Source organism: Schistocerca nitens, chromosome 8 (genome assembly GCF_023898315.1).
Source record: "Schistocerca nitens isolate TAMUIC-IGC-003100 chromosome 8, iqSchNite1.1, whole genome shotgun sequence".
Classification (NCBI taxonomy): domain Eukaryota; kingdom Metazoa; phylum Arthropoda; class Insecta; order Orthoptera; family Acrididae; genus Schistocerca; species Schistocerca nitens.
The window spans coordinates 472,500,647-472,527,280 of NC_064621.1; the positions used below are offsets into that span (position 1 = coordinate 472,500,647).

General features: G+C 43.8%; 1 protein-coding gene across 1 annotated transcript in view; it reads left to right on the top strand.

Moving 5' to 3' along the window:
* LOC126199621 (uncharacterized) overlaps nt 1-17,834 on the top strand; it is a 51,861-nt gene extending 34,027 nt beyond the window's left edge. The window contains exon 3 of the mRNA XM_049936548.1: nt 17,821-17,834. Within this exon, the coding sequence (XP_049792505.1) occupies nt 17,821-17,834 (14 nt within the window). The remainder of the gene's footprint in view (nt 1-17,820) is intronic.
* Nucleotides 17,835-26,634: the final 8,800 nt, after the last annotated feature.

A 26,634-nucleotide genomic window follows, 5' to 3' on the forward strand; every position in this document is an offset into this window, starting at 1 on the left:
CAGGGATATAACAGGAGAGAGCATTCGAAGGAAAAAAAGTCTAGTAAACATGGGTTCTAAAAAGCATTCCTTAAGAGCTATGAGTACATTTTTATCTTCGCTACTTGGGAACACGTCTCATTCTATTGAACATTTGCTTATAGCTCTCCAATGTTTATTAGATATTTTTTCGTTGTTTGGTCCATACCACCGCCTCGCAAAATATGGAACGTATATAGGCTGCAGCACAAGAAAGCTGTTTCATACTCGTAGTATCGATGACGAGGTGCTCATAGCTAATAATATAATTATTTTAGAGCCCTCTTTTACTAGAAGGACACATCCTAAATACGTATAAGACCTGACGTGGTCAAGCATGTCAAATAGAGATCTTAATTTTCAGTATAATATATTTTGTCTAGGTCGTAAACTTAACAATGATATCATGTGTTTTGCCGGGGCTAGCAGTGATCGTCAGATCTAAAATAGACAAAAAATATTGATCATAAAAAGTTCTGTCCACTTACAAGTGAAGCCCTGGAGACAGCGAGACCGCGCGCGCGGGCCTTTTGTTCTCGTCCACAACACGTAGGCCACTGACGACAACAACTGGACTGATCGCACCTGAGCGTAGCGACCCCTGCTGTCTCTAAGCAGTGACTGATGTGCAATGCACCAGCGCAAGATGTCCCTTTGCACCTTGCAAGTTATTTCTTAAATGACAGTAAGACGGCGACAATCCAACACTCGATCGACATCCACATACATACGCCCCAAGCCACCATTTGGTGCGTGACGGAGGGTACTCCGTACCACTACTATTCATTCTCGGTAATTTGACAAATCTGACAGTCCGGCATGCAGTAACTCGACGCGTTTGGCAGTACAGTCGGACGTCATAGAGAAAAACTGAAACTGTGCGGCGCGTCGCTTCGTCAGTAACAGTTTTCTGCCTCACTGAGCGATTATGATCTCGCCAATATAAGACAGTAGCATTGTTAGTTTTGAGCTAGTATCAACGATTCTTCGTTCACCAGATCTAAATTTTCAGTAAGTACATTTTTATCAATGTTGTGCATTTTTATTTAATAAAGTCATATATTTTTTTCTGCTCTCTCCCGTCATGTTCAGAAAATAAGTTACTTGTTTTTGTATGTTAAAGTATAGTATTTGCTTATACCCCTTTTATTAAGGCAGCCTTTTCAAAATTACCTTAATAATTCGGCATATTTCATATTCTGGCACTAACGGATCCCTTAGCATGTCGTACTATCAAGGTCCTTCGTAATTTAGTGATGTCCACCCTTCCATTATCAGTCCGTAGCCTGTTCATTAGAGTAACTCTCTCATTTTCTCATATCTTCTCCCCACATTTTATGATTATTGGTTATGGAACGCTTTCAGTACTCGAAGTTAGATTTTCAACATTCTTTTACTTGTGTTCTTTGTCTTAGTACGATAAATTTACGTAACTGAACCATGAAGCCCTGTAGCTTATGTGTGTTTGCCTCTACCTTAAATAGCAGCATCGTAGAACACACAGTAGTTTCAATAACTCATTAACTGATTGTACAATATGGGAAGAGCTAGACACGGGAACGATATTTTTATGGTTTCTCTCTGTCACTTTCTTTTTATAATGTACATATTGCAAGTGGATAGAACTTTTTGTGTTGTTAAGCAACGCTGAATGACCGAGTTATTAGCCGCTCTGTGGGCTACCTAAGAAGTCTTACACTTGGAGATTACTGACCGTGACCTCCGCCATCAACACGCAGTACAGTCGGCCGCAAACGTAAGCAGAGGAGAATTTAGACCGCCCGGGGGGCAAGGCCATATTCTTTATTTCTACGAGAGCAGAACTGACTCATTGTTATAGGGATCGCCAATCTCTCCTTGTGCTGACAGATTCATACTCAATCTTCTAGACGGAACAGCGTTAGTCTCTTCATTCTTTTCAAAATAAGAAAAGAAAACAGCCATCAACGGACAAAGCAAAACAAAGCGCAATACCTAAAGCATTTGGTAACAGCTACTGCAAAATTTTTTCTTTACGTTGGGAGTGTCGTAAACGTGGTAATTTGGGTCCGACCTTTAGCTCTACCGTCCGCAACCATAGTTCAGAACATCTCCCGCGCAAGACTGCCTCCATACAGTTCCCATGAAACTGATTTTCGCGGTGACGGTTTTTCGCAAATCGAAACAGTCACACACACCCTAAACTCGGCATCCCTTGAAAAGATCCGTACTTGCACATTGTCGAATCTGGAATGTCCCATGCGTTGAACATCCACGCTCCTATCGCTGTAAAATGTGCTGATTATACCGCACAGTCGAGATCCCAATTACTAGTATACTGCCCAAGCTTCCCGTGTTATTAGCTTCGGCCAGGGGCCTTCGACAGCCTGAATTGTATAAATGTGACCTTTATTGTATATTGTCATAATGTGCTGCTACGTTCGTATGCTTTTAAGTGATCAGTGACCAAATACCAAAATACCACGTGTCTTACTTATGTTGCTCATCTGCTGTCGTCTGTCATACCAATGACCAATGTTACGCTTGATGACGTCACTGTCACATGACACGTCGAACTATTCCATTCGTCTCTCTCCAGCGTAGCAGCGATTTATAATGTGTCTGATGAATACATATTATTTATGCCGATGAATCCGGGAAGCAAGCAAATTAATTCGAGTTTAACACACGAGGACGTGCTGAAAAGTAATGCCTCTGAATTTTTAATGCTATTCTCAATATCGGTTAAGGTATTACATATCACGCATATTGTTCGGTCGACTTTCGCACTTCTCTGTTACAAGTTACAACCCTCTATGGCTAGAAGAATCCGAATTGCTGCGTGCAAGAGGGCAGAGTGTAATGTAACAATGTCGATGCATGAGATACGGCGTTCTGTAATCGAGTTTCTTACTGCAGAAAGCAAGCTCTCAATTGAAATCCACAGAAGAAGGTATATGGTGATAACTGTATCGACAACAGAAACGTGCGACGATGGGTTCTTCGTGCTCGTAATGAAGAAAACGGTGTGCTAACCTCAACATGTGTGACTGAGATCGGAGTGGACGACCGCGTACGGCAACCGACGATACTAGTCGGAATCGGGTTCATGAACTCATCAGAGAAAGTCGGCGGATCACACAGGCACAGCCCTCAAGTAAGTGTGGCTTATCACGAGAGCATTTAGAGGCCATCATTGCAGAACTGCGTACAGAAAATTGTGTGCACTGTGGGTGCCTCGAGTATTCACTCCTGAAACAGAGGAGGCTGGACATTTGTCAACAAATTCTTTTGCGTTTTGAGAGTGAGGGTGACGGGTTCCTTAACAACACTGTGACGGGTGACGAAAGCTGGTTTCACCATTTTGACCCCGACAACAAGAGAGCATCAATGGAGACTGGACATTTGTCAACAAATTCTTTTGCGTTTTGAGAGTGAGGGTGACGCGTTCCTTAACAACACTGTGACGGGTGACGAAAGCTGGTTTCACCATTTTGACCCCGACAACAAGAGAGCATCAATGGAGACTGGACATTTGTCAACAAATTCTTTTGCGTTTTGAGAGTGAGGGTGACGCGTTCCTTAACAACACTGTGACGGGTGACGAAAGCTGGTTTCATCATTTTGACCCCGACAACAAGAGAGCATCAATGGAGACTGGACATTTGTCAACAAATTCTTTTGCGTTTTGAGAGTGAGGGTGACGGGTTCCTTAACAACACTGTGACGGGTGACGAAAGCTGGTTTCACCATTTTGACCCTGACAACAAGAGAGCATCAATGGAGACTGGACATTTGTCAACAAATTCTTTTGCGTTTTGAGAGTGAGGGTGACGGGTTCCTTAACAACACTGTGACGGGTGACGAAAGCTGGTTTCATCATTTTGACCCCGACAACAAGAGAGCATCAATGGAGACTGGACATTTGTCAACAAATTCTTTTGCGTTTTGAGAGTGAGGGTGACGGGTTCCTTAACAACACTGTGACGGGTGACGAAAGCTGGTTTCATCATTTTGACCCCGACAACAAGAGAGCATCAATGGAGACTGGACATTTGTCAACAAATTCTTTTGCGTTTTGAGAGTGAGGGTGACGGGTTCCTTAACAACACTGTGACGGGTGACGAAAGCTGGTTTCATCATTTTGACCCCGACAACAAGAGAGCATCAATGGAGACTGGACATTTGTCAACAAATTCTTTTGCGTTTTGAGAGTGAGGGTGACGGGTTCCTTAACAACACTTTGACGGGTGACGAAAGCTGGTTTCACCATTTTGACCCCGACAACAAGAGAGCATCAATGGAATTCCGTCACGAGTGGTCAACGACGCCAAAATGTTCAAGATCATGTCATCAGCGGGCAAAGTCATGCTCAAAATTTTCTGGGATGTTCAGGGTGTGGTGCACTTGGAATTCATGCCTAAAGGCGCCAACATAAATTCTAGAAGCCCACAGAAAACTGAAAGCACGAATTCGAAGAGCACATGGAGGAGCTTCTCGTTAAGAATGACAATGCCAGACCACACACGAGCGCTGCGACATCTGCAACAATCCGACGTCTTTTGTTCACTGTCATCGATCATCTTCCACACGCTTCCGATGTGGCGCCATTCGATTTTCATCCGTTTCCAAAGCTCAAAGAACGCCTTCGAGGATTTCAGTTTAATAGTGATGAAGCGGTGGAAGCAGAGGTGAGGTTGTGGCTCCGTCAACAAAGTTAAACATTCTATAGCGACAGTATCAAGGAGCTCGTGTGTCCTTGGGAGAAATGTGTTCGTCACCAGGGTGACTGTTTTGAGAAATAATGTGTAGACATGAGGAATAAAGATGTAGAATGTTAATAAAGTTTCTTTATTTAAATAGCTTTAACAGTTTTCACACAAAAAATTCGGAGGCTTTACTTTGGCCCAGGCTCTCGAATATTCCTTAGATATTTTCCTTGTAGAATGGGCAGAGCGTTTGATATTACTTTTGCCTTCAAAGATGGTATTTCAACTGGAAGAAAGAACCACTTTATTCGAAGACTACATCAGCATATATCTGTAATGGAAACCATCGGTATCAGACATTTAAAGTGTGGTGTCACCACCAGACACCACACTTGCTAGGTGGTAGCCTTTAAATCGGCCGCGGTCCGTTAGTATACGTCGGACCCGCGTGTCGCCACTGTCGGTGATTGCAGACCGAGCGCCGCCACACGGCAGGTCTAGAGAGACGTCCTAGCACTCGCCCCAGTTGTACAACCGACTTTGCTAGCGATGGTTCACTGACAAATTACGCTCTCATTTGCCGAGACGATAGTTAGCATAGCCTTCAGCTACGTCATTTGCTACGACCTAGCAAGGCACCACTATCAATTGCTATTGATCTTGTGATGCATGTACCGTCAGACCGATGTTCACCAATTATGGATTAAAGTTAAGTATTCCAGAAGCTACGTACTATTTTTGCTACTATAAAGACCTTGCCTGTTCCAGACCTCACGCCATCCTGCGTGAGCTTAAACGCGTGCCCTTCGGCCTCACGTCCTAGTGGATTGGCTGTCTTGCCAGTCCACAAAATAAAGTCCTGACTTGTAAATACAATCCAAAATAGATAATAGCTCGTGCTTGGACTGGGTCTACACCAACGTACCTTTCTGCAGCCGCTAGCTATCTAGTTGGCATTCTTGTTGCACCAATAGTGTAGAATCCTCTGATAAAGCCTCATGAAGCGCTAATGCCCTCTTCCATCGTGTAATAATGTCATTAAAATCACAGCGAATTACAGACTGATTTAGACAAGATATCCGCATGATGTGAGAAATGGTAATTAACCATATACAATAAAAAAATGTGAGGTCTCTCACACAAATACTCAAAAATTTCCGTTAAATTACAGTTACACGACAAAAGACACAAATTTAAAACTTGTCGGAAAATTAAATGCCTAGGCACTACGATTACGAGCAATTTGTCGCGGAACCACCACACAGAAAATTTTGTCGGGAAAGCGGACCAAAGAGTGCTTTTAGTAGTGGCACAACAGAAGACGCAACTGATCTTCTATGCTACGCTTGTCCGTCCTCTTCTGGGCTGCTGCTGCGCTCTATGGGATCCTTACTAGACATGACTGACGGATGATATCGAAACAGTTCAAAGAACGGCATCTCGTTTTTGATCATCGACAAATAGGAAAGAGGGTGTCACAGATACTATATCAGAAACGTGTTCGAATGGCAATCATGAAAGCCGCCCGATGTGGCCGAGCGGTTCTAGGCGCTACAGTCTGGAACCGCGCGACTGATACGGTCGCAGGTTCGAATCCTGCCTCGGGCATGGATGTGTGTGATGTCCTTAGGTTAGTTAGGTTTAAGTAGTTCTACGTTCTAGGGGACTGATGACCTCAGAAGTTAAGTCCCATAGTGCTCAGAGCCATCTGAACCATTTGAGCAATCATGACAACAAAAGCGGCTTTCGTCAGCCTAGATCTTTTCAGGAAAATATCCTCTCGATACGAAAATGTTTTGTGCTCTCACACGTAGGTAGGGAGGAATGACCATCGTGATAGAATGTGATAAATCAGAGGCCGCGTGGAACAAATTAGTTGCTCTATTTTCTAGGTGCTTTTCACAGTGGAACCCTAGAGAAATAATCTAAAAGTGGTTCTGTGCACCGCCTGCTTTGAATTGCACAGTTATCGTGTAGATGGAAATGTAGAGCATGTGCTTCGTACATGATATGATCATTCTAAATATACTGTCAGGTTAAATACGTTGTGGACAACTGAATCGCAGCTACGTCTCTCACCACGTACCATCCTCCAGAACTGGTAATCGCTTCGCTTTAAACCTTTCTTAACCTCTCAGTTAAACTCGAAATTCACGATCTTCCTGTCCTGACACTAACATACATGCTCTTTAGCTGTGGCGACCGTTTGCGAGATCGAGATATTAAGCTTTTGATCCGCAGCACTTCCCCCGCGATCCGACAAATCCCGTAGTTTCCTCACCCCACTCGAACTGACGTACTGACGTACTGACTCCAGTCCAGCCGGAATGCCTTAAGGGATTACGAGGTGACTCATGAAGAAGGTCACATAACCTGTTGCGAGCTGCACAAATCACTCTGTGGACTTCCCCTACCGCAGTACACATGTACTAGTGACGGTAAGTATATTCTCTACTTGACCTTTGAAAATTATTGGTATCATAAACTATTGTGTAATGAATTATCTATTTCTTGTGTAACAATAGCACTGAATCCATCGCACTATTCAAGTACACTATCACGTAGATTGCCGCTCCGATAACAAGAAAAAGAAACGGATACTTAAATTACACTTGCAAAAAAATTACATGCCACTGAGGCTTATTATGGCACTGCAAAAATGATCAGAAAAACAAGGCAGTGAGGCGGGCTACGTGACCAGATTGTGGCGATGCTCCCGTCGCCTTTAACGTAACTCCCAAGAGCGACGCCGGCTAGTAATCGGCTAAGTAGCTGTCAGTCCCTCTGTGTCCCTGCCGTAAGGTCAACAGCGAACAATAGCGTCCACAGATAAATCGATTTTTAACGCAACGCGAGCACATTCACTGGCGCACTGCTGATGGGACAGACAGTATGAAGCTTCGCGATGAATTCGAAATGCCGGACGGTGTGTTTCACTATTACACTGTAGGACGAATAATTTGACCTGCGAATCTGAATAAAATCACTAGACATCGGTCTGTCACTCTTTAATCGTACGCATTGTCAGCCTTCAGACTCATTAAACTTGTCGAATGTAACACTGATAACAGTATTCAGCATTTCTCAGTGCTTAACGGGTACGTTTAATTGCTTTCAACTCATATATCCGACGCGAATTTTCGTGCGCCCTGTGTCAACCACGTATATGGCGGAAGAAGCTAGAATTTTTTATTTGCTGCAAGCGCTAGTCGAGTAATCATTGTAAAGATCCCGTTTTGGTTCAACAAACATCTACGTTAGGGTACCTAGGAAGTCCTTTCTGAAAGTATTTGTCTGGAGTGTAGCCATGTATGGAAGTGAAACATGGACGATAAATAGTTTAGATAAGAAGAGAATAGAAGCTTTCGAAATGTGGTGCTACAGAAGAATGCTGAAGATTATATGGGTAGATCACGTGACTAATGAGGAGGTACTGAATAGAACTGGAGAGAAGAGGAATTTGTGGCACAATTTGACTAGAAGAAGGGATCGGCTGGTAGGACACATTCTGAGGCATCAAGGAATCACCAATTTAGTACTGGAGGGCAGGGTGGAGGGTAAAAATCGTAGAGGTAGACCAAGAGATGAATACACTAACCAGATTCGGAAGTATGTAGGTTGCAGTAGTTACTCGGAGATGAAGAAGCTTGCACAGGATAGAGTAGCATGGAGAGCTGCATCAAACCAGTCTCTGGACTGAAGACCACAACAGAAACCACTACAGCATACCCAGTGCCAATTACCAGTAATGTATTCAGAATCCTAATTACTGTTCGCCACCTCCACTTTTAGTTAAAAGCATTTTGAAAGAAAAGCAGAGTAAATTTCGTAACTTAAGATCTGTTTGCCTAAAACAGTGTTCATTGTTTATCACAATGCAGAGGAAGATCATTGTTTCGTCTCAGTACGATTCATTTCCGTGTCATTAAAAGGATCTTAATAGAATTTTAACTTAAAGCGATCTTTTCATTCATTTGCTAACATTTCAGAAAGTTTCTCTTCAGAGTTTAAGCGTACATCTTGTCATAACAGTACTGTTACGCTCTGCATTACTGCGTAGACAGCCAACTACATTTTTCGAAAGATAGGAAAATTCTCATTTGGCAAAGCAGCACGAAATAAATGATCAGGTAATCAGCTGAGCAATGACGTATTTCAGGTGCACGCTGTTTATCATTAAAGGAGTGCAGCATTTCATATTTACAGAGCAGAGTTGAGTTATCCGTTGCAGGAAAGAATCAATTTTAGGGCCTAAGCGAAGTTTCCGAGGCGAAGTTAGAGACAGTATTCATTTGTAAACTTTTAACATGATCCAGTAGATCCAGTTTCTAACAGGGCTTAGTTTCAAGACGTGAGGCACTTCGTGTGTAGTGACTGTTCGGTGAGGAAGCTATGCTGTATATTATTGATAACCGTTCTTTGTATTCAGTTTCACTTACACATAGATTCAGTTTAAAGTAATTGGCACTACCGACATCGTAAGTAATTTACACAGTTAATGTATGCATTCAGAAGTACGGTAGCAAACGCTATTCTGGATCATAATACATGGGCGACAGTGTAATCAGAATTTTAGAAAACTTGTTTTTACATTACTAGCAGTACATGAGGACACTTTTTTTGTATAAACATAAAAATAAAAGTTGTATTACTGCTAAAGTGTAAAAACTATATCGCCTTGATAGTAAAAAGCATTCTTAAATAAGAGATTTTGTCACTTATATTTTCCAAGTTTCGGCACATAACTTTCGAAGTCAGTAGCGCTAGTAGTACGAATATCAAATATGTATGATTCGGTGTTTTATACACGACTTGACCTATAGCGTAGTACGCTGATGTTAGTCTTACTAATAACTTTATTAATGTCGATCATAAATGGCAGATGTAGTTTTCTTATTTATTAGCAATTCGTTCACCTTTTCTGGATTACAGATGAAGAGCGTGATATGAAACTGCCCGAAGATATGGAAACATGGATTATCTAAGCAGAAAGTTCACTTATGATTTGTAATCAGAGGATGAATGTAGTTTTCCTTCGTTTCCGTACGAGGATGCTGAGGCTATGACAGGTCACACCTCACACCTCGAGGACGAGAAAATCGTTGTCCACTTTTGCCGCGCTCGCGTTCCTGGACTGGAAATGTTGAAGACGAAGCCTGTTGGTGGATAGATGGACTTGGCTATCATGGAATACCGTGAGTTTTCATCCACCAAGAAGTGCTCCCAAGCATGAGTCTCATGATCTACTTAAAAATGTTCCCGTGATTCTCTGTAGCGAGTCCAATTCCTCTCCTGAGCTACGGCGCAGAAAAATTGTTTTCGTAATTTCGTAATTTTTGGAGGTAAGCTTTCAAAAATATGCAATAATTTTTTAAATCCAAACGAACGGTTAAAACTATGCAAGTCATTAATTAAAAGAACTGTAGATAACTGCATATTGATCGATTTTTGACTATGGGTACAGTTGGTTCTGTTGTTATGTGAAGTTCAAAATGGCATGTCGGGCAGTGTAGAGTACTTGGCAGTCCATAAAATCCAGCTTGACTGTGCTGAGAACGAAGATCAGATTTGAGATTTAAGTAAGCAGATGAATGAAGAACAAATCACTTCTACTGCATAAACAAATACGAGGGTAAGTCAATTATTGTCCGCAATTTAGTTATATTTTTGTTTATTTTGGTAGCACTGTCATTTTAGGTTGATAACGCATGCTTTGTTTACTTGTTGTTATATCTTTGCAGTTTTAATTCTGCTAGGTTAGTTTCGTTATCGCTCCCATGCTGATAATCTTGGCTGCTCCGCTGTCTATTTGCACCAAAGAAGAGCAACATTCAGTGATCCGTTTTTTGTGGTCTAAAGGCGTATCAGGGGCCAAAATTCATCGAAGACTTTCGATACAGTACGGGAACAGTGTTTTGCCACAACGGTGTGTCTACGAATGGATTGAAAAATTCCGAAATGGTCGCACAAGTGTTACGCACGATGAAGGAGCCGGACGACCGTTTACCGCCACAAATGAAGAAACAGTTGAGCGTTCACAGGAATTGATTCTCTTGGACAGACGATTAACTATTGACGAAGTGGCACATCGTCTGCAAATTAGTCACGGTTCTGCCTACGAAATCGTCCACAACAGATTTGGGTTTCATAAAGTTTGGGCAAGATGGGCCCCAAAACAACTCACACAGTTGCATAAACAAACACACTTGGACATCTGCAAAAAACATTTGGATCGCTATGGTAACGAAAGGAACAACTTCTTAGACAGGATCATTACTGGTGACGAAACATGGATCCATCATTACGAGCCGGAGAGTAAAAGGCAGAGCATGGAATGGAAATATCCAAATTCTCTGTGCAAGAAAATGTTCAAGACCCAACCGTCCGCAGGAAAACTAATGCTTACGGTTTTTTTGGGACGCACAAGGTCCAGTACTGGAACATTATGGGGAAAGGGGCACAACAATGAACAGTGTACGTTACAGTGAGATGCTTACTGCCAGGCTAAAGCCTGGAATTTGAAGCAAACACCGAGGATTGCTGTCAAAAGGTGTTGCATTGTTGCACGACAATGCCCGTCCGCATACTGCTGCCCACACTGCTGAAACGTTCCAGAAACTCAAATATGAAGTACTGGATCATCCTCCATATAGTCCCGATCTTGCCCCTTCTGACTAACACTTGTTTGGTCCACTCCAACGGGCATTAAGGGGCCGTTGTTTTGCCTCGGACGAAGCAGTGAAAGTAGTGGTGCATTCCTGGCTCGCAGCTCAACCGAGAACTTACTTTTATGAGGGCATCAGGAAGCTTGTACAACGATGGACCAAGTGCGTTTAAACGCAAGGAGACTACGTCAAAAAACGATGTTCTTGTAAGTTTGCTATTTAATTACAATAAAATTTTATAACTACTTCGCAGATAATAATTGACTTACCCTCGTAATTGTTTCAGAACATTGTTTTGAAGTTAATAAATTTAACAGATTTGTTATGGAATAAAATTATGTTTTCTGTTGCTAATAAGTATTCTTTTAAGAATTTAAAGTAAGAGGAATCTCAGAACTGTATTTTGGGTACATACAATATGTATGTTTTTCCCCAAATTTATGTGATTATCTTCATATTTACAACTCTTTTCTGTACTTTTTTCATATTAGCCTCCAAGTGCAATTTTTTTAAAGTTTTAAATTTTACTGAGAGAAATACTAACACTTATAGCCAAATAGTTAAAGTTAAAATAAAATAGTTGAATTTTGTGATAAAATGTGTTAAAGAGCCAAGAATGTGTTCAATTAGGAGATACAACTACAAAAGTAAATGGTATTCCACAATATCCGACCATCACCTATGTAGTAGAAAAGATGAAATCTGTTCTATATTTTAAAACTTATGTATTGACGAAAGCATTTCCCTGCTCAAAGGGTGTATGGTTTTCAAGCAGTGTAAGCAAGCAGAATAAAAAGTTATTTCGGAATAATAATGTTCGTTTTATGTATCTGTGAACTGTATTTGTAATGGCTCTCTTAGTTTACACGACTGCGGTGACTTCACTCTGATTAATGAAAGTTATTATACAAAATCGGAGAAGCTACTGTTTGGAGAACGGAAAACTAGCACTATTAATGTAGCAAATGCAGTGATAGGTAAGTGGTCAACAGATGAGACGTACCTAAAGGATGACCACAAAGTCAGTTAACATTTGAAAATTCAATACTTCACGGAATAATGTAAGTAGAGAGGTGAAAGTGGACATAAATGCTTGAAATGACATTGGGTTTTACGGAAGCAAAACAGTGCACAAAATGATCAACAGATGGCGCTTCATATCATACAGAATGAACAATTAGCTGAACGACTGATTTTTAACAAAGAAGATGTTCGTTATAACAAATGCTCTACTTGTCGGACGTTATTCATCAACAATACCTGTAGCCAAGGGACAATGTTATGAACAGCACCGTACAGCATTCAACAGGTATAGGGAGAAACTGCCGTCGGATAATACCTTTTAGCAACCTTAGTCAGGTCGCACGATCACGGTAGACTTGCGATTTCAGGTAACCTCACAACCAATAATCACACGGACTGGAGAACTGGGAGGCCAGACATGACGGAAATGGCGCTCAGTACGCGATCCTCACGAAACCCCGTGCGTAGGAGATCTTTCACACATGTAGCAGTTTGGGGTTGAAGGCCATCCTGAATTAAAGTCGTACCTTTCAGCAGGTGTTTATCAGCCAAGGTAGCGATGATGTGATGTCGACGTGCCTTGCACCCGTCACGCGGAGAGTTTTAAAAGCAGCACCCTATATTTCCTCGAAGAAAAAGAGTCCGATCACGATTCTGCAGTTGTGGGCGTTGGCTGCCCCTTGGAGTGTGTAATGGGCTTCGTCGGGCCAAAACACGTTAGACAACAGATCATCATCTTCCCCAATCTTTTGAAGCACACACCCCGCAAATACTCTCCACGTCACAATATCGGCGCCTAAGGGTCATGATGACGCCGGATGTTGTGTGGATAGCACTGGAGGGTACACCCTAGTGCTTTTCAAATAGTATGGTATGGTATGTTATGTGAACCGGGGACCTAGAAACGACGGAGAGGCTCCGTCCATGCCGCAGCCGCAGTGGTCCACAACCCACGACGACTACCGCAGTCCACTTCACCCCTCCGCCACCCCACACCGAACCCAGGGTTATTGTGCGTTTCGGCCCCTGGTGGACCCCCTGGGGAACGTCTCACACCAGACGAGTGTAACCCCTATGTTTGAGTGGTAGAGTAATGGTGGTATACGCGTACTTGGAGAACTTGTTTGCGCAGCAATCGCCGACATAGTGTAACTGAAGCGGAATAAGGGGAACGAGCCCGCATTCGTCGAGGCAGATGGAAAACCGCCTAAAAACCATCCACAGACTGGCCGGTTCACTGGACCTCGACACAAATCCGCCGGGCGGATTCGTGCCGGGGACTAGGCGCTCCTTCCCGCCTGGAAAGCCGTGCATTAGACCGCACGGCCAACCGGGCTGGCTTTCCAAACAGTAGGGTGTGGAATGCTAGTGATACGTGAGACTTAACGAGCGTTGACTTCACCATTCGGAGAACGCTGAAGTATCCATTACTTGTGTCTTGTCACCCAATACGGGGCCGATCGTCTATACAACCTTTGGCTTCGAACTTCTTGATCATTTTCTTCATAGCGACACTTGTCGTAGGAATTTTACCCATTCAAATACCCTTCTTACAGCGATAGGATCGTAAAGCTGCCGAAGAGAATTCTCCGTTCTGATAATAGAGCTTCACTTAGAGTGCCCTTTCTGGTAAAGTCAAGTTGTCGGGATTGCTATGGCATTTGACTCCCTTCCTCACTACAGCTCATTTTATACGCGATTCTCTTGCGGTGTCACTGACTTGTTGCTGCCCAGTGACATCTGTTGTCTGGTTTTTGCATTCGATTTTGGTTTCAATAATACTCCGTGTCATTTCAGGCATGTGTGTCAAGTTTTACCTCTCTATCTAAATTTTACGTGACTTACTGCATTGTCAAATGTTAAAGGACATTTGGGTCACCCTGTACTACAATTACTCATTTACCAGAGTTTAACCATTTTCATTGACGACCAGTTTACATAAAGAAGGAATTCATCAAATGACAATGGGAACCCGAAAGCCGCTTGAGCATACGAGGGCGTGCTATAAAGTAGTGCACCCGAATTCTTTATTCTGTTCTCAATATCGACTGAAGTACTTCAGGTCATGCATATTACTCGGTCAACTTTCCCACTTCGCTGATGCAAGTCGCTTAGGGTGAAACGTCCCCTTTTTTAACAATTATACACGACTGTGCTTAAACTGACACACAATATTTTTAGCGCAACGCAATCTGACTTTCAATAATCTCTACAAGAGAATGGCCCTGACTAACATTAACCTGTACTTTTCAAAAATCACTTACCTCACAAAAATCTTGGTTACTCCCACTACTGCAATACAGCAAGCGCCACTACTGCTAGCTAAATAAAAGATTCAAACTATGGAAGGCACTAACTACTGATAGGGATAGTTAGCAAATGAAAGATATTAATAGAGAACAAACACTGTATTTACCTTAATAGTCATAATATATATATAGCAGTTCATGACAAATTACAAAACTCCGCCATCTCTCTCCCCACATCCACCACTGCTGGCGGCTCACCTCCAACTGCCAACGCTACGCGCTGTTCACAGCCAGCTGCCTAACACTACAATGGCGAGTATTACAACAATGCAAAGTAGCCACAGACTGCACACAGCACAGCCAGTGATTTTCATACAGAGGTGGCGTTACCAATAAAAAAACCTAAACAGCCTACTTACAAGGGGGCTCCGAATTGTAGCGTGTAACATAGCGGTGTTTAATGTGATTATGTCGGTGCATGAGAAACAGCGTGCTGTAATCGGGTTTTAAATTCGAAGAGTTCGTTCATGTATGGAGCACTTTTTCCCAGAACATGACAATGCCAGACCGCACACGATATCTGCAACAATCGCTCAGTGGATTCACAGTCATAGATCATCTTACACATAATCCCAACATGGCCCCAATCAGTTTTCATGTATTTCCAAAACTTCGAGATGATGGAGCAGTGAAAGCAGGTATGAGGTTGTGACTCCGTCAACGAAGTCAGACGTTCTACAGTGAGGGTATCAACAAACTGGTCTACCGGTGGGAGAAAAGTGTTCGTCGTCAAGATGACTATCTTGAAACGTAAGTACGTAGACATGAAGAATAAAGACGCAAAACGTTAATAAAGTTTGTTTTACTTAAAGAGCTTTAAGAGTTTTCATATACAAAATTCGGAGGCGTTACTTTTCAGCACGCCCTCGTAGAAACAACGTCCACGAGTGGTCACATCGCTTCTGATGTATCTTTTAGCCTCTTCGAATGCATCCGGTTGCCCGCTGGAGTAGTGAGTGTTGCCGTCCGATCAGGGGCAGGCGAGTCTCGCCGCAAAATGTCAAACTCAAAGCAACTGCAGTTACAGGGGTGAAGGCAGGTAACACCGCAATTAATGAGAAGACGGTGAAGAAGAGGTACCGCTAGATTGCAATCTCAATAAGTCATTCTAACGAATCTAACATTGGGGAGGTATGTGGAAGATTTCCTAACTAGGTACTTCATATTTGTTGAAAACTGTAAAGCTGCGCGGGGTGGCCGCGCGGTTAGAGGCGCCATGTCATGGACTGTGAGGCTCTTCCCACCGGAGGTTCGAGTGCTCCCTCGGGCAGGGGTGTGTCTGTTGTTCTTAGCATAAGTTAGTTTAAGTAGTGTGTAAGTCTAGGAACCGATGACCTAAGCAGTTTGGTCCCTCAGAAATTCACACACATTTGAACATGTGGACATTTTGAAAACTGTAATGACATTACTACCAGTGACCATTCATTATCGTTCTAGCGTGGGTCCGCCATAGCGGAGCCCAGCCCATTTCAGAGTTGACGTGCAAGCACAACGAACTGTTGACTTTTGGGAACGTCGACATACTGAGAAGATCTGGATGCGAGGGTACTAGAAGAAGATGTCGAAAATAAAAACTGTAGGAGAAGACAGAGAAGTGAATATATGAAACATATAAATGAGAACATATTGTGCAAGTGCTGTTCTGAGCTGAAGAGATTGACGTAGGATTGGAACTCCTTGGGGGTCGCATCAAACCAACCAGAAGACTAACCAAAATAAAATAAAAAATTTACAATCTTACTACAGAACAATATTAGACCTCAAGTGAAAGTCATTATGAGCCTTCATTTGATCTCAGCAAGTGTGCTTTCCACACAGCCTCTACATCTACATAAAGAGTCCGCAAGCCACCATACAATGCGTGGCGGAGGGCACCTTGAACTACTACTAGTCATTCCCTTCCTTGTTCCAGATGGAACGAGGGAAAAACGACTGTGTATATGCTATCTTGTCTTCATGGTGCTTACGCGTGATTTACATTGGTGGCAGTGGAATCGTTCTGCAATCCATTGCAAATGTCGGTTCTCTAAACTTTTCTAATAGTTTTTCACGAAAAGAACGCCTTCTTCTTCTCTCCGCGGATTCCATTTGGATTCACGGAGCGTTTACGTAGTACTCGCGTGTTCATCTAGTGCACAAGTAACAAATTTAACAAGGTGCCTCTCAATCTCGTACTTCGATGTCTCTCTTTAATCCAATCTGGTGCAGATCCCAAGCAGTCGAGCAGTACTCAACAATAGGTAACACATGGGTTCTGTACGCGGTCTTCTTTATAGATGAGTTATAGTTTCCTAGAATTCTCACAAACCACCTTTCCTGCAATCGCGCTTAGATGTTCGTTTCACTTTATGTCGTCCGGTGATGTTACGACTAGATATTTAATCGAGGTTACTGTATCGAGCGGGACACTGCTTATATTGTCTTTCACAGGCCGAATACTAGACCCATTTGTTATAAACAATGTGACGCTCAATTTACAGACTACCATGGAAACAAGCACTTAGGTCGTAGGGGTAGGATAGTTTTAGTGCAAACAACGTGATATTCTTGTTTTTCAATGTTTTAAGTGCAATTTGCGCTAGTACAGTATTATCGTGTAAGTAATTATCGTATTTTAAAAATGGCACATGATCCATGTAAACTGCACCAAAGGAACAATCAGAGAAGAACAGTGTGAATTATCAGGTCACGCTAATTCATTATAGTGTTATTGTACCTTTTAATCTGTAATAATTATAGGTTGTAAATTTGCAATTTATTATTTTAGATGGTAGTTTTCTACGTAAAATTGTGGTCGATGTACAATGTGATAGATGAACTAGCGTACGTCTAGGTATGTTGTTATCATACTTCTCATTTAATTCATTAAATACTTATTGGATGTCCCCTCATATACTACGCATGCATCCGAGAAATGTATTTAATATCACGTGAAGTAGCGGGACAGCGATTCAAGTGGACTGTAAGGAGAGTTCTATCTGGTTCGCGGTCAGAGCCTGACGTATGGTGTTACGAGTGAAGCTCGCTAGATTAGAATTTAGATCATTTCACAGTCACAGTTGCTTTTGAGGTTAATAAAATGGTGATTTATATTTCATTGTTTTCTTTTATGCGCAGGTGAGGACTTTTAGGCTCTCTCTTATATCAGATGAAGGTTTTACACATACAGTGCATCTGACATAACACAAATTGCCTAACAAAAAAATGAAGCAGTCACAATACATGGTCGGATGTCAATCTAATTTTGTAGATGTACACATTTTTGAAACGTATGTAAACGATTGGAATTAAAATTCTCTGTGACAGCCTGAATGGCCATCAGAGTGCGTTATTGTTTTTGGTGTTTAGTGTTGTTTCCAGGCCTGGTAAGGAATACAGTGGTCAGTACCAGATGTTGAGCGACCACTGTGAAGAACACAGAGATGCGACGTACTCATCTGAGATAGCGTTATCAGCAGAGATGACAGAGTTTGAAAGGGGCCTCATTCTGGCTCTCCATTTGGTCGGCTGATCGAATGGTGATATATACAGATTTTTGGGCCATTCGGATATGACAATGGCCCAGTGTTGGACTCCATAGGAATATGAGCACTGAAAACTTGTTGTGGCCCAATGATGGACTCCATGGGAACATGAGGACGGAAAACTCGTTTTCAAAGTTCCGGTCGACCGCCATAAGGGAGGATCGCCGTGTTGTGCACCAAGTACAGCGTAACCCCTTAGGGATCTGCGCCTGCCATCCGAAAACAAATGATGGACTCCTCGCAACACCCTCTGCTATCCTACATGATTGATCAGACGCTAGTTGTAGTTGGCCAGGGGATTACCGTCCCTCACAATACAAAGGCTGCTTTTGGAGTTGTATCGTGACTGGGGAGCATGGACACCGATGAATGGTGTAGCACTGTGAATTGCGGTTATACACAATCCGGGATGACAATTGTCGACTTGTGTGGTGGTGACCTCGGGAGAGGTCCCTTCTTCCAACGTTTTCCAGAGACGCAGCGATGTTACTCAACATGGTGGGAGGAACCGTCGGATACTGTCTCAGACCATAGCTGGTAGTGACTGAGGGACTGTTATGTGAGGGACTGTGACGTACCGCTGTGCCTTCAGGGCTCCCTCACGTGTTACCTCTCATGTGACAGTATCCTGGTGCCATTTTTCAAGAGGACAATGCTCGTCCACATTTGGTACGTGTCTTTATGCCTGAGTTTTGTTGAGGTTCTCCTATAGTAAGTAAGATCTCCAGAACTGTCTCCGGTAAAGCGAGTGTGGGAGCAGCTCGGACGTCAACTCCTTCCAAGCTCGAGTATTCGGGAAGCAAAGACCAGTTACAACAGTTGTGCTTCCTCAGGAAAGAAAACAACAACTTTGTGACCTCCTACCGAAACGAATAAGTTGATGCATCGAGGCCAGAGGAGATAGAATGTCTTACCGATAAGTGGGCTTATATTTCCAATTTCTATGTAAATATGACTCGAGTTTGTAACAACTGAAATGATATCACGTTCACCCTCAACCCGTTAAGTTACCTATCGTTTCCTCCTCCCCTTCTAGATGCTTCAGTTTTTTGTGAAACAGTGTGATTTTAACAAACTGCCTATTGGCTTCTGTCTCGGGTTCTTCGGCCGACGTTCATCAAATGATTTTTCTGACGTTTCGCCAGCACGAGTGGCTGGCATTGTCAAAGCTTCACCCTCCATTGCCGGTGGTGAACTGGAGCCGAGCTCGCGGGCGCAGACTATATGTACCTGGCGCGCCAACGTCCGAGGGCTTCTCCGCGGTCATTTCCGGTGCGGTTCTCCTCTTGCTACCTGCGACGGTCGTTCGCTGCAGTACGGGAAGCCAGGATCCGTTGACCTTAAGGCTTTCCTCTTTCTTGTTCAAACTGTTCGCGTGTTTTTGTATTTCTACAGCTTCTCTGAACAAGCGCGTGTGATAGTGGTTCTCTACAGCCAGAACTTCCGTGTCGGCGAATTTTATTACGTGGTCGGTCTCATTCAGTGCGTGTTCTGCCACGGCCGATTTCTCCACCTGCCCCAACCTGCAATGTCGCTTATGCTCCTTGATCCTGGTGTTAATGGATCGTCCAGTCATCCCGACATAAACTTTTCCGCATGTGCATGGTATGCGGTATATTCCCGACATTGAAAGTGGGTCTCTTTTCTCCTTCGCCGATCTAAGACACTCTTTGATCTTCCTTGTCGGTTTGAAGATCGTCTTTACGCCATGTTTGCGCAATATACGGCCGATTCTGTCCGTCACTCTGGGAATGTATGGCAGAAAGGCCGTACCCGACCTTTCTTTTTCTGGTTCCTTACTTCGCCGAGTGTTTGGCTCAGTTACACTTCTAATATAATTTGTGGAGTACCCATTGCTCCTCAGGACTGTTTCCAGGTGTTGCATTTCTCGTTTGAGGTGTTGCGGCTCACATATTCGTCCTGCTCTCGTTACGAGCGTACTAATCATGCCCCTTTTCTGGCTCGGGTGGTGGTTTGACAGTTTGTGCAGGTATCGGTCCGTGTGAGTCGGTTTTCGATACACGCTGTGTCCCAGGTTTTCGCCGTCCCTTGTGACCAGCACATCTAGAAATGGCAGTTTCTTGTCCTTTTCTACTTCCATGGTAAATGTTATGTTGGCATGGAGGCTGTTCAAGTGTCTTAGGAAGTCACCGAGCTGTTCTTCACCATGGCTCCACACCACGAAAGTATCATCGACGTACCTGTACCACACCTTAGGTTTGCAAGTGGCCGAGTCCAGTGCCTGTGCTTCGAATTGTTCCATGAAGAAGTTGGCCACCACTGGACTGAGAGGACTACCCATGGCGACGCCTTCCAGCTGTTCGTAGAAGTCGCCATTCCACGTGAAATAGCTCGTGGTGAGACATGCATGGAAGAGCTTTCTGATGTCTAGCGGGAAAATGGAACCGATGTGCTCCAGAGCGTCACTGAGTGGCACTTTCGTAAATAACGAAACAACATCAAAGCTGACCAGGATGTCGTTTGGTGCAAGTTTCAGTTTCTTCAGCTTCTCAATGAAATGTCCTGAGTCCTTAATGTATGTGTCGGTCTTCCCCACGTGTGGTTGGAGCAGAGAGGCCAAGTGTTTTGCCAGCTTATATGTCGGTGATCCAGGAGCGCTAACGATCGGTCTCAGTGGAACGTTGTTCTTATGGATCTTGGGTAATCCATACAGCCGAGGTGGTAGGGCTTCTGTGTTGCGCAGGTTTCTCTGTATGTCCGCCGGCAGAGAAGACGCCTTGATCAATCGATTCGTATTCCGTGTGATACGTTGCGTCGGATCTGCGCTTAGTTTTCGGTACGTCGTCGGATCTAATAGGTCTCGGATCTTTTGCTCATAATCTTCGGTCTTCATTACGACGGTCGCATTCCCATTATCGGCAGGCAGTACCAATATACTCTTGTCGGCGTTGAGATTCTTAATGGCTTGTACCTCTTCTTTCTTCAGGTTGCAAGCTGGCGGTTTTGCTCGGCGCAGTATCCTGGCTGTTTCCGTGCGTATTTCCTCTGCCCTTTCACAAGGAAGGGCACGAATGGCTGCTTCGGTGTTGGCAATGATGTCCTCCATAGGTATGGTTCTCGGGATGATAGCGAAATTCCCTCCTTTTTGAAGAACAGACACTTCCGCTTCGGTCAATTGTCGTTCAGTGAGGTTGACCACTGTGTGTGACATGTCGGGAGTCGCCTTGTCGGTCTGATTCCGGCATCTTTCAAACTTTTTCTTCTGTCGCTCGGTGCAGCGCTCGAGTTCGTTCTGCATGCTCCTGTGAGTGATGCTGTCGATCTTGTCCCAGTCGTCTCGATGCATTCTGCTACTTAGTTGATAGAAAATGTCCAGAAGTTCCTGATCCGTTCTTGCCAAGTCTCTTCGTGTTGTATGTATTCGCTCACGAAGAAAAGCTCGTTCCATTCTGTCGTAGATACGATGTGCTTGGGCGGTGGTGAATAGGCGCTTGCATCTCAAGAACTTCGGTGTAGCACATTCATCTCGGCACCGTGACAGAAAGGCGAGAGAGGACATCAGTCGCGCTTTCTTCTTCCGTCGTTGGTCAAGGCGTCGGTACAATCTGCAAATCTCCTCCCCGTAGAGGCGTAATACAAAATTGTTGAGGCTTTCGTGGCCACTTGTTGACAAACTGCCTATTGGCTTCTGTCTCGGGTTCTTCGGCCGACGTTCATCAAATGATTTTTCTGACGTTTCGCCAGCACGAGTGGCTGGCATTGTCAAAGCTTCACCCTCCATTGCCGGTGGTGAACTGGAGCCGAGCTCGCGGGCGCAGACTATATGTACCTGGCGCGCCAACGTCCGAGGGCTTCTCCGCGGTCATTTCCGGTGCGGTTCTCCTCTTGCTACCTGCGACGGTCGTTCGCTGCAGTACGGGAAGCCAGGATCCGTTGACCTTAAGGCTTTCCTCTTTCTTGTTCAAACTGTTCGCGTGTTTTTGTATTTCTACAGCTTCTCTGAACAAGCGCGTGTGATAGTGGTTCTCTACAGCCAGAACTTCCGTGTCGGCGAATTTTATTACGTGGTCGGTCTCATTCAGTGCGTGTTCTGCCACGGCCGATTTCTCCACCTGCCCCAACCTGCAATGTCGCTTATGCTCCTTGATCCTGGTGTTAATGGATCGTCCAGTCATCCCGACATAAACTTTTCCGCATGTGCATGGTATGCGGTATATTCCCGACATTGAAAGTGGGTCTCTTTTCTCCTTCGCCGATCTAAGACACTCTTTGATCTTCCTTGTCGGTTTGAAGATCGTCTTTACGCCATGTTTGCGCAATATACGGCCGATTCTGTCCGTCACTCTGGGAATGTATGGCAGAAAGGCCGTACCTGACCTTTCTTTTTCTGGTTCCTTACTTCGCCGAGTGTTTGGCCCAGTTACACTTCTAATATAATTTGTGGAGTACCCATTGCTCCTCAGGACTGTTTCCAGGTGTTGCATTTCTCGTTTGAGGTGTTGCGGCTCACATATTCGTCCTGCTCTCGTTACGAGCGTACTAATCATGCCCCTTTTCTGGCTCGGGTGGTGGTTTGACAGTTTGTGCAGGTATCGGTCCGTGTGAGTCGGTTTTCGATACACGCTGTGTCCCAGGTTTTCGCCGTCCCTTGTGACCAGCACATCTAGAAATGGCAGTTTCTTGTCCTTTTCTACTTCCATGGTAAATGTTATGTTGGCATGGAGGCTGTTCAAGTGTCTTAGGAAGTCACCGAGCTGTTCTTCACCATGGCTCCACACCACGAAAGTATCATCGACGTACCTGTACCACACCTTAGGTTTGCAAGTGGCCGAGTCCAGTGCCTGTGCTTCGAATTGTTCCATGAAGAAGTTGGCCACCACTGGACTGAGAGGACTACCCATGGCGACGCCTTCCAGCTGTTCGTAGAAGTCGCCATTCCACGTGAAATAGCTCGTGGTGAGACATGCATGGAAGAGCTTTCTGATGTCTAGCGGGAAAATGGAACCGATGTGCTCCAGAGCGTCACTGAGTGGCACTTTCGTAAATAACGAAACAACATCAAAGCTGACCAGGATGTCGTTTGGTGCAAGTTTCAGTTTCTTCAGCTTCTCAATGAAATGTCCTGAGTCCTTAATGTATGTGTCGGTCTTCCCCACGTGTGGTTGGAGCAGAGAGGCCAAGTGTTATGCCAGCTTATATGTCGGTGATCCAGGTGGCTCAGTTACACTTGGGTACTCCACAAATTATATTAGAAGTGTAACTGAGCCAAACACTCGGCGAAGTAAGGAACCAGAAAAAGAAAGGTCGGGTACGGCCTTTCTGCCATACATTCCCAGAGTGACGGACAGAATCGGCCGTATATTGCGCAAACATGGCGTAAAGACGATCTTCAAACCGACAAGGAAGATCAAAGAGTGTCTTAGATCGGCGAAGGAGAAAAGAGACCCACTTTCAATGTCGGGAATATACCGCATACCATGCACATGCGGAAAAGTTTATGTCGGGATGACTGGACGATCCATTAACACCAGGATCAAGGAGCATAAGCGACATTGCAGGTTGGGGCAGGTGGAGAAATCGGCCGTGGCAGAACACGCACTGAATGAGACCGACCACGTAATAAAATTCGCCGACACGGAAGTTCTGGCTGTAGAGAACCACTATCACACGCGCTTGTTCAGAGAAGCTGTAGAAATACAAAAACACGCGAACAGTTTGAACAAGAAAGAGGAAAGCCTTAAGGTCAACGGATCCTGGCTTCCCGTACTGCAGCGAACGACCGTCGCAGGTAGCAAGAGGAGAACCGCACCGGAAATGACCGCGGAGAAGCCCTCGGACGTTGGCGCGCCAGGTACATATAGTCTGCGCCCGCGAGCTCGGCTCCAGTTCACCACCGGCAATGGAGGGTGAAGCTTTGACAATGCCAGCCACTCGTGCTGGCGAAACGTCAGAAAAATCATTTGATGAACGTCGGCCGAAGAACCCGAGACAGAAGCCAATAGGCAGTTTGTCAACAAGTGGCCACGAAAGCCTCAACAATTTTGTAGTGTGATTTTAATTTGATACACAGTAGTGAAATAGCTGTACTTAGTAAGTACGAAGAACGATAACACTGGCGATATTATTAGCGCTAATAATAACTACAGTAGTGACTGCAGATGAAACAAACTCTATTTATGGGTGTACAAAAGAGAGATTTTACGACGTAGCAACTTCTAAGGGAGAGAAGTTGAGACTGACTGCACCAACTAATAGCTTTGGGAAGTGAGGAAGGTCTGGTAGGGAAAATGAGTAGTTAGTTATAGCGCGCAAATAGTGCTTGCTGAACAAGGCGTCGCTAGCTTAGTAGGCGCGCCATTAGTTATCTCCTGAAGCTAGATATGTTACTTAATTCTTTGATATAGTGAGGGTGATTATTTCAGAGTAGGGTTCCAGCAACTGAAAAGGACTTAGAGAAGGCAGCTCAGTAATGGAGGTGAAAAAAAAAATTTCACGCTTCTGAGAAAGAGTGTGTCATGTTGTTCGGACAAGCGCGTTAAGGTTGAGGAGAAAATTTTATATTTCGAAGAGACTGAAAGAGATAGTGTGTGGAAATCACTGAGATTCTCTGTACCTAGCCAAGACTATGATGACTTTTAATAAAAAAGTCAAACGTCACAAATACATCGTATGCAAGCAGCCGTCACCGATTTCAAGCAACATTAGCGTACCTGAGGATGATGTTGCGGTATAACATCATTGCAGTTAACAACTGGTCGTACAAAAGTTTGCAAAAATACGTTTTTCATGTTAAAAGGAAAAAGCTTCTATATTTTTGTCGGGGATAAAAGTGTGGTAATGTTTTCTCGCAAATTGTTGCTCTGCACACAGTTCAGTTTACGATTCCATCTGTTATTATTCCTAGACTCTTTGCTGGGACAGAGATATTTGTATTTGTCCTATTAAAGATTGGAGATAGCGAGGCTTCACGAAATTTCCTTCTAATGAGCTGGAATGACGCTTGGACTTAAAGCTGTGTTCAATGCTCATTTTGATAACGGGCATCTCGATAGTTGTCCTGCAGCTGATTGGTTTTGTACTTGCGTATAATTATAGTGAGTTGTTGTTGAGACTGTGTTAGATTAACTTTGATGCGAATAAAAGTTCATGTTGAGTGAAGGTTGATGATACTCACTGATGCGAGGTTAAATATTATCTGAGAGTAGTTCAGTGATTTATTGATATTACGAAGATTACTTTCATCAAAGAATGTACTCTGTGTGTCTACGCAGTGTATTTGTGATAGACAGTGATGATTTTATAAGGGTTTCAGGATATTTTTACATGAAGGAAGAAGTGATTTTTGGAACTCCCTCTTTGTCGTCCTGTGGCAGTTAACTGACAGCAGTTCAATTTGAACGTACTACTTATTAACGTTAGCCGTGCTACTCTGTTTACAGATCTTCTCCCTCGTGTTGGTGACAAGAGAACATGCAACAGTAGCTTTGAAATTAATTTTTGATTCAGTGACTTGCGTATTGAATAAAATTGAAATTCGTAAGTAAAAAATGTAAATCAATTGTCGGACTTCTTTGCCGACTGAGACGAATACACGAGGGTTATAAAACAAGGCCAATTTAAAATTCGGATTTACATTCGACAAATAAAAAGATACAAAAAACAATACCGCATACACTGCAGTTTAAAATCTCTACTAGCATTACGCTAAAACTACGAATTATTTCAAGTGAAGTTATTTACAATACACCACTTGCAAGAAAGTAACCTACTTTATATAATTTTAGCCACTACAAATATATTATTTCATACTTAGTGGCATACACTATGTAATCAAAAGTATCCGGACACTCCCAAAAACACACGTTTTTCATATTAGGTGCATTGTGCTGCCACCTACTGCCAGGTACTCCATATCAGCGACCTGAGTAGTCATCGTGAGAGAGCAGAATGGGGGGCTCCGCGGAACTCACGGACTTCGAACGTGGACATGTGATAGGGTGTGACTTGTGTCATACGTCTGTACGCGAGATTTCCACTCTCCTAAACATCCTGATGTCCACTGTTTCCGATGTGATAGTGAAGTGGAAACGTGAAGAGGCGCGGACAACACAACGGCGTACAGGCCGACCTTGTCTGTTGACTGACAGAGACAGCCGACGATTGAAGAGGGTCGTAATGTGTAATAGCTAGACATCTATCCAGACCATCACACAGCAATTCCAAACTGCATTAGGATCCACTACAAGCACTATGACGGTTAAGTAGGAGGTGAGAAAACTTGGATTTCATGGTCGAGCGGCTGCTTATAAGCCACACATCACGCCGGTAAACGCCAAACGACGGCTCGCTTATTCTAAGCAGCGTCAACATTGACGATTGAACAGCGGAAAAATGTTGTGTGGAGTGACGAATCACGGTAAACAATGTGGCGATCCGATGGCAGGGT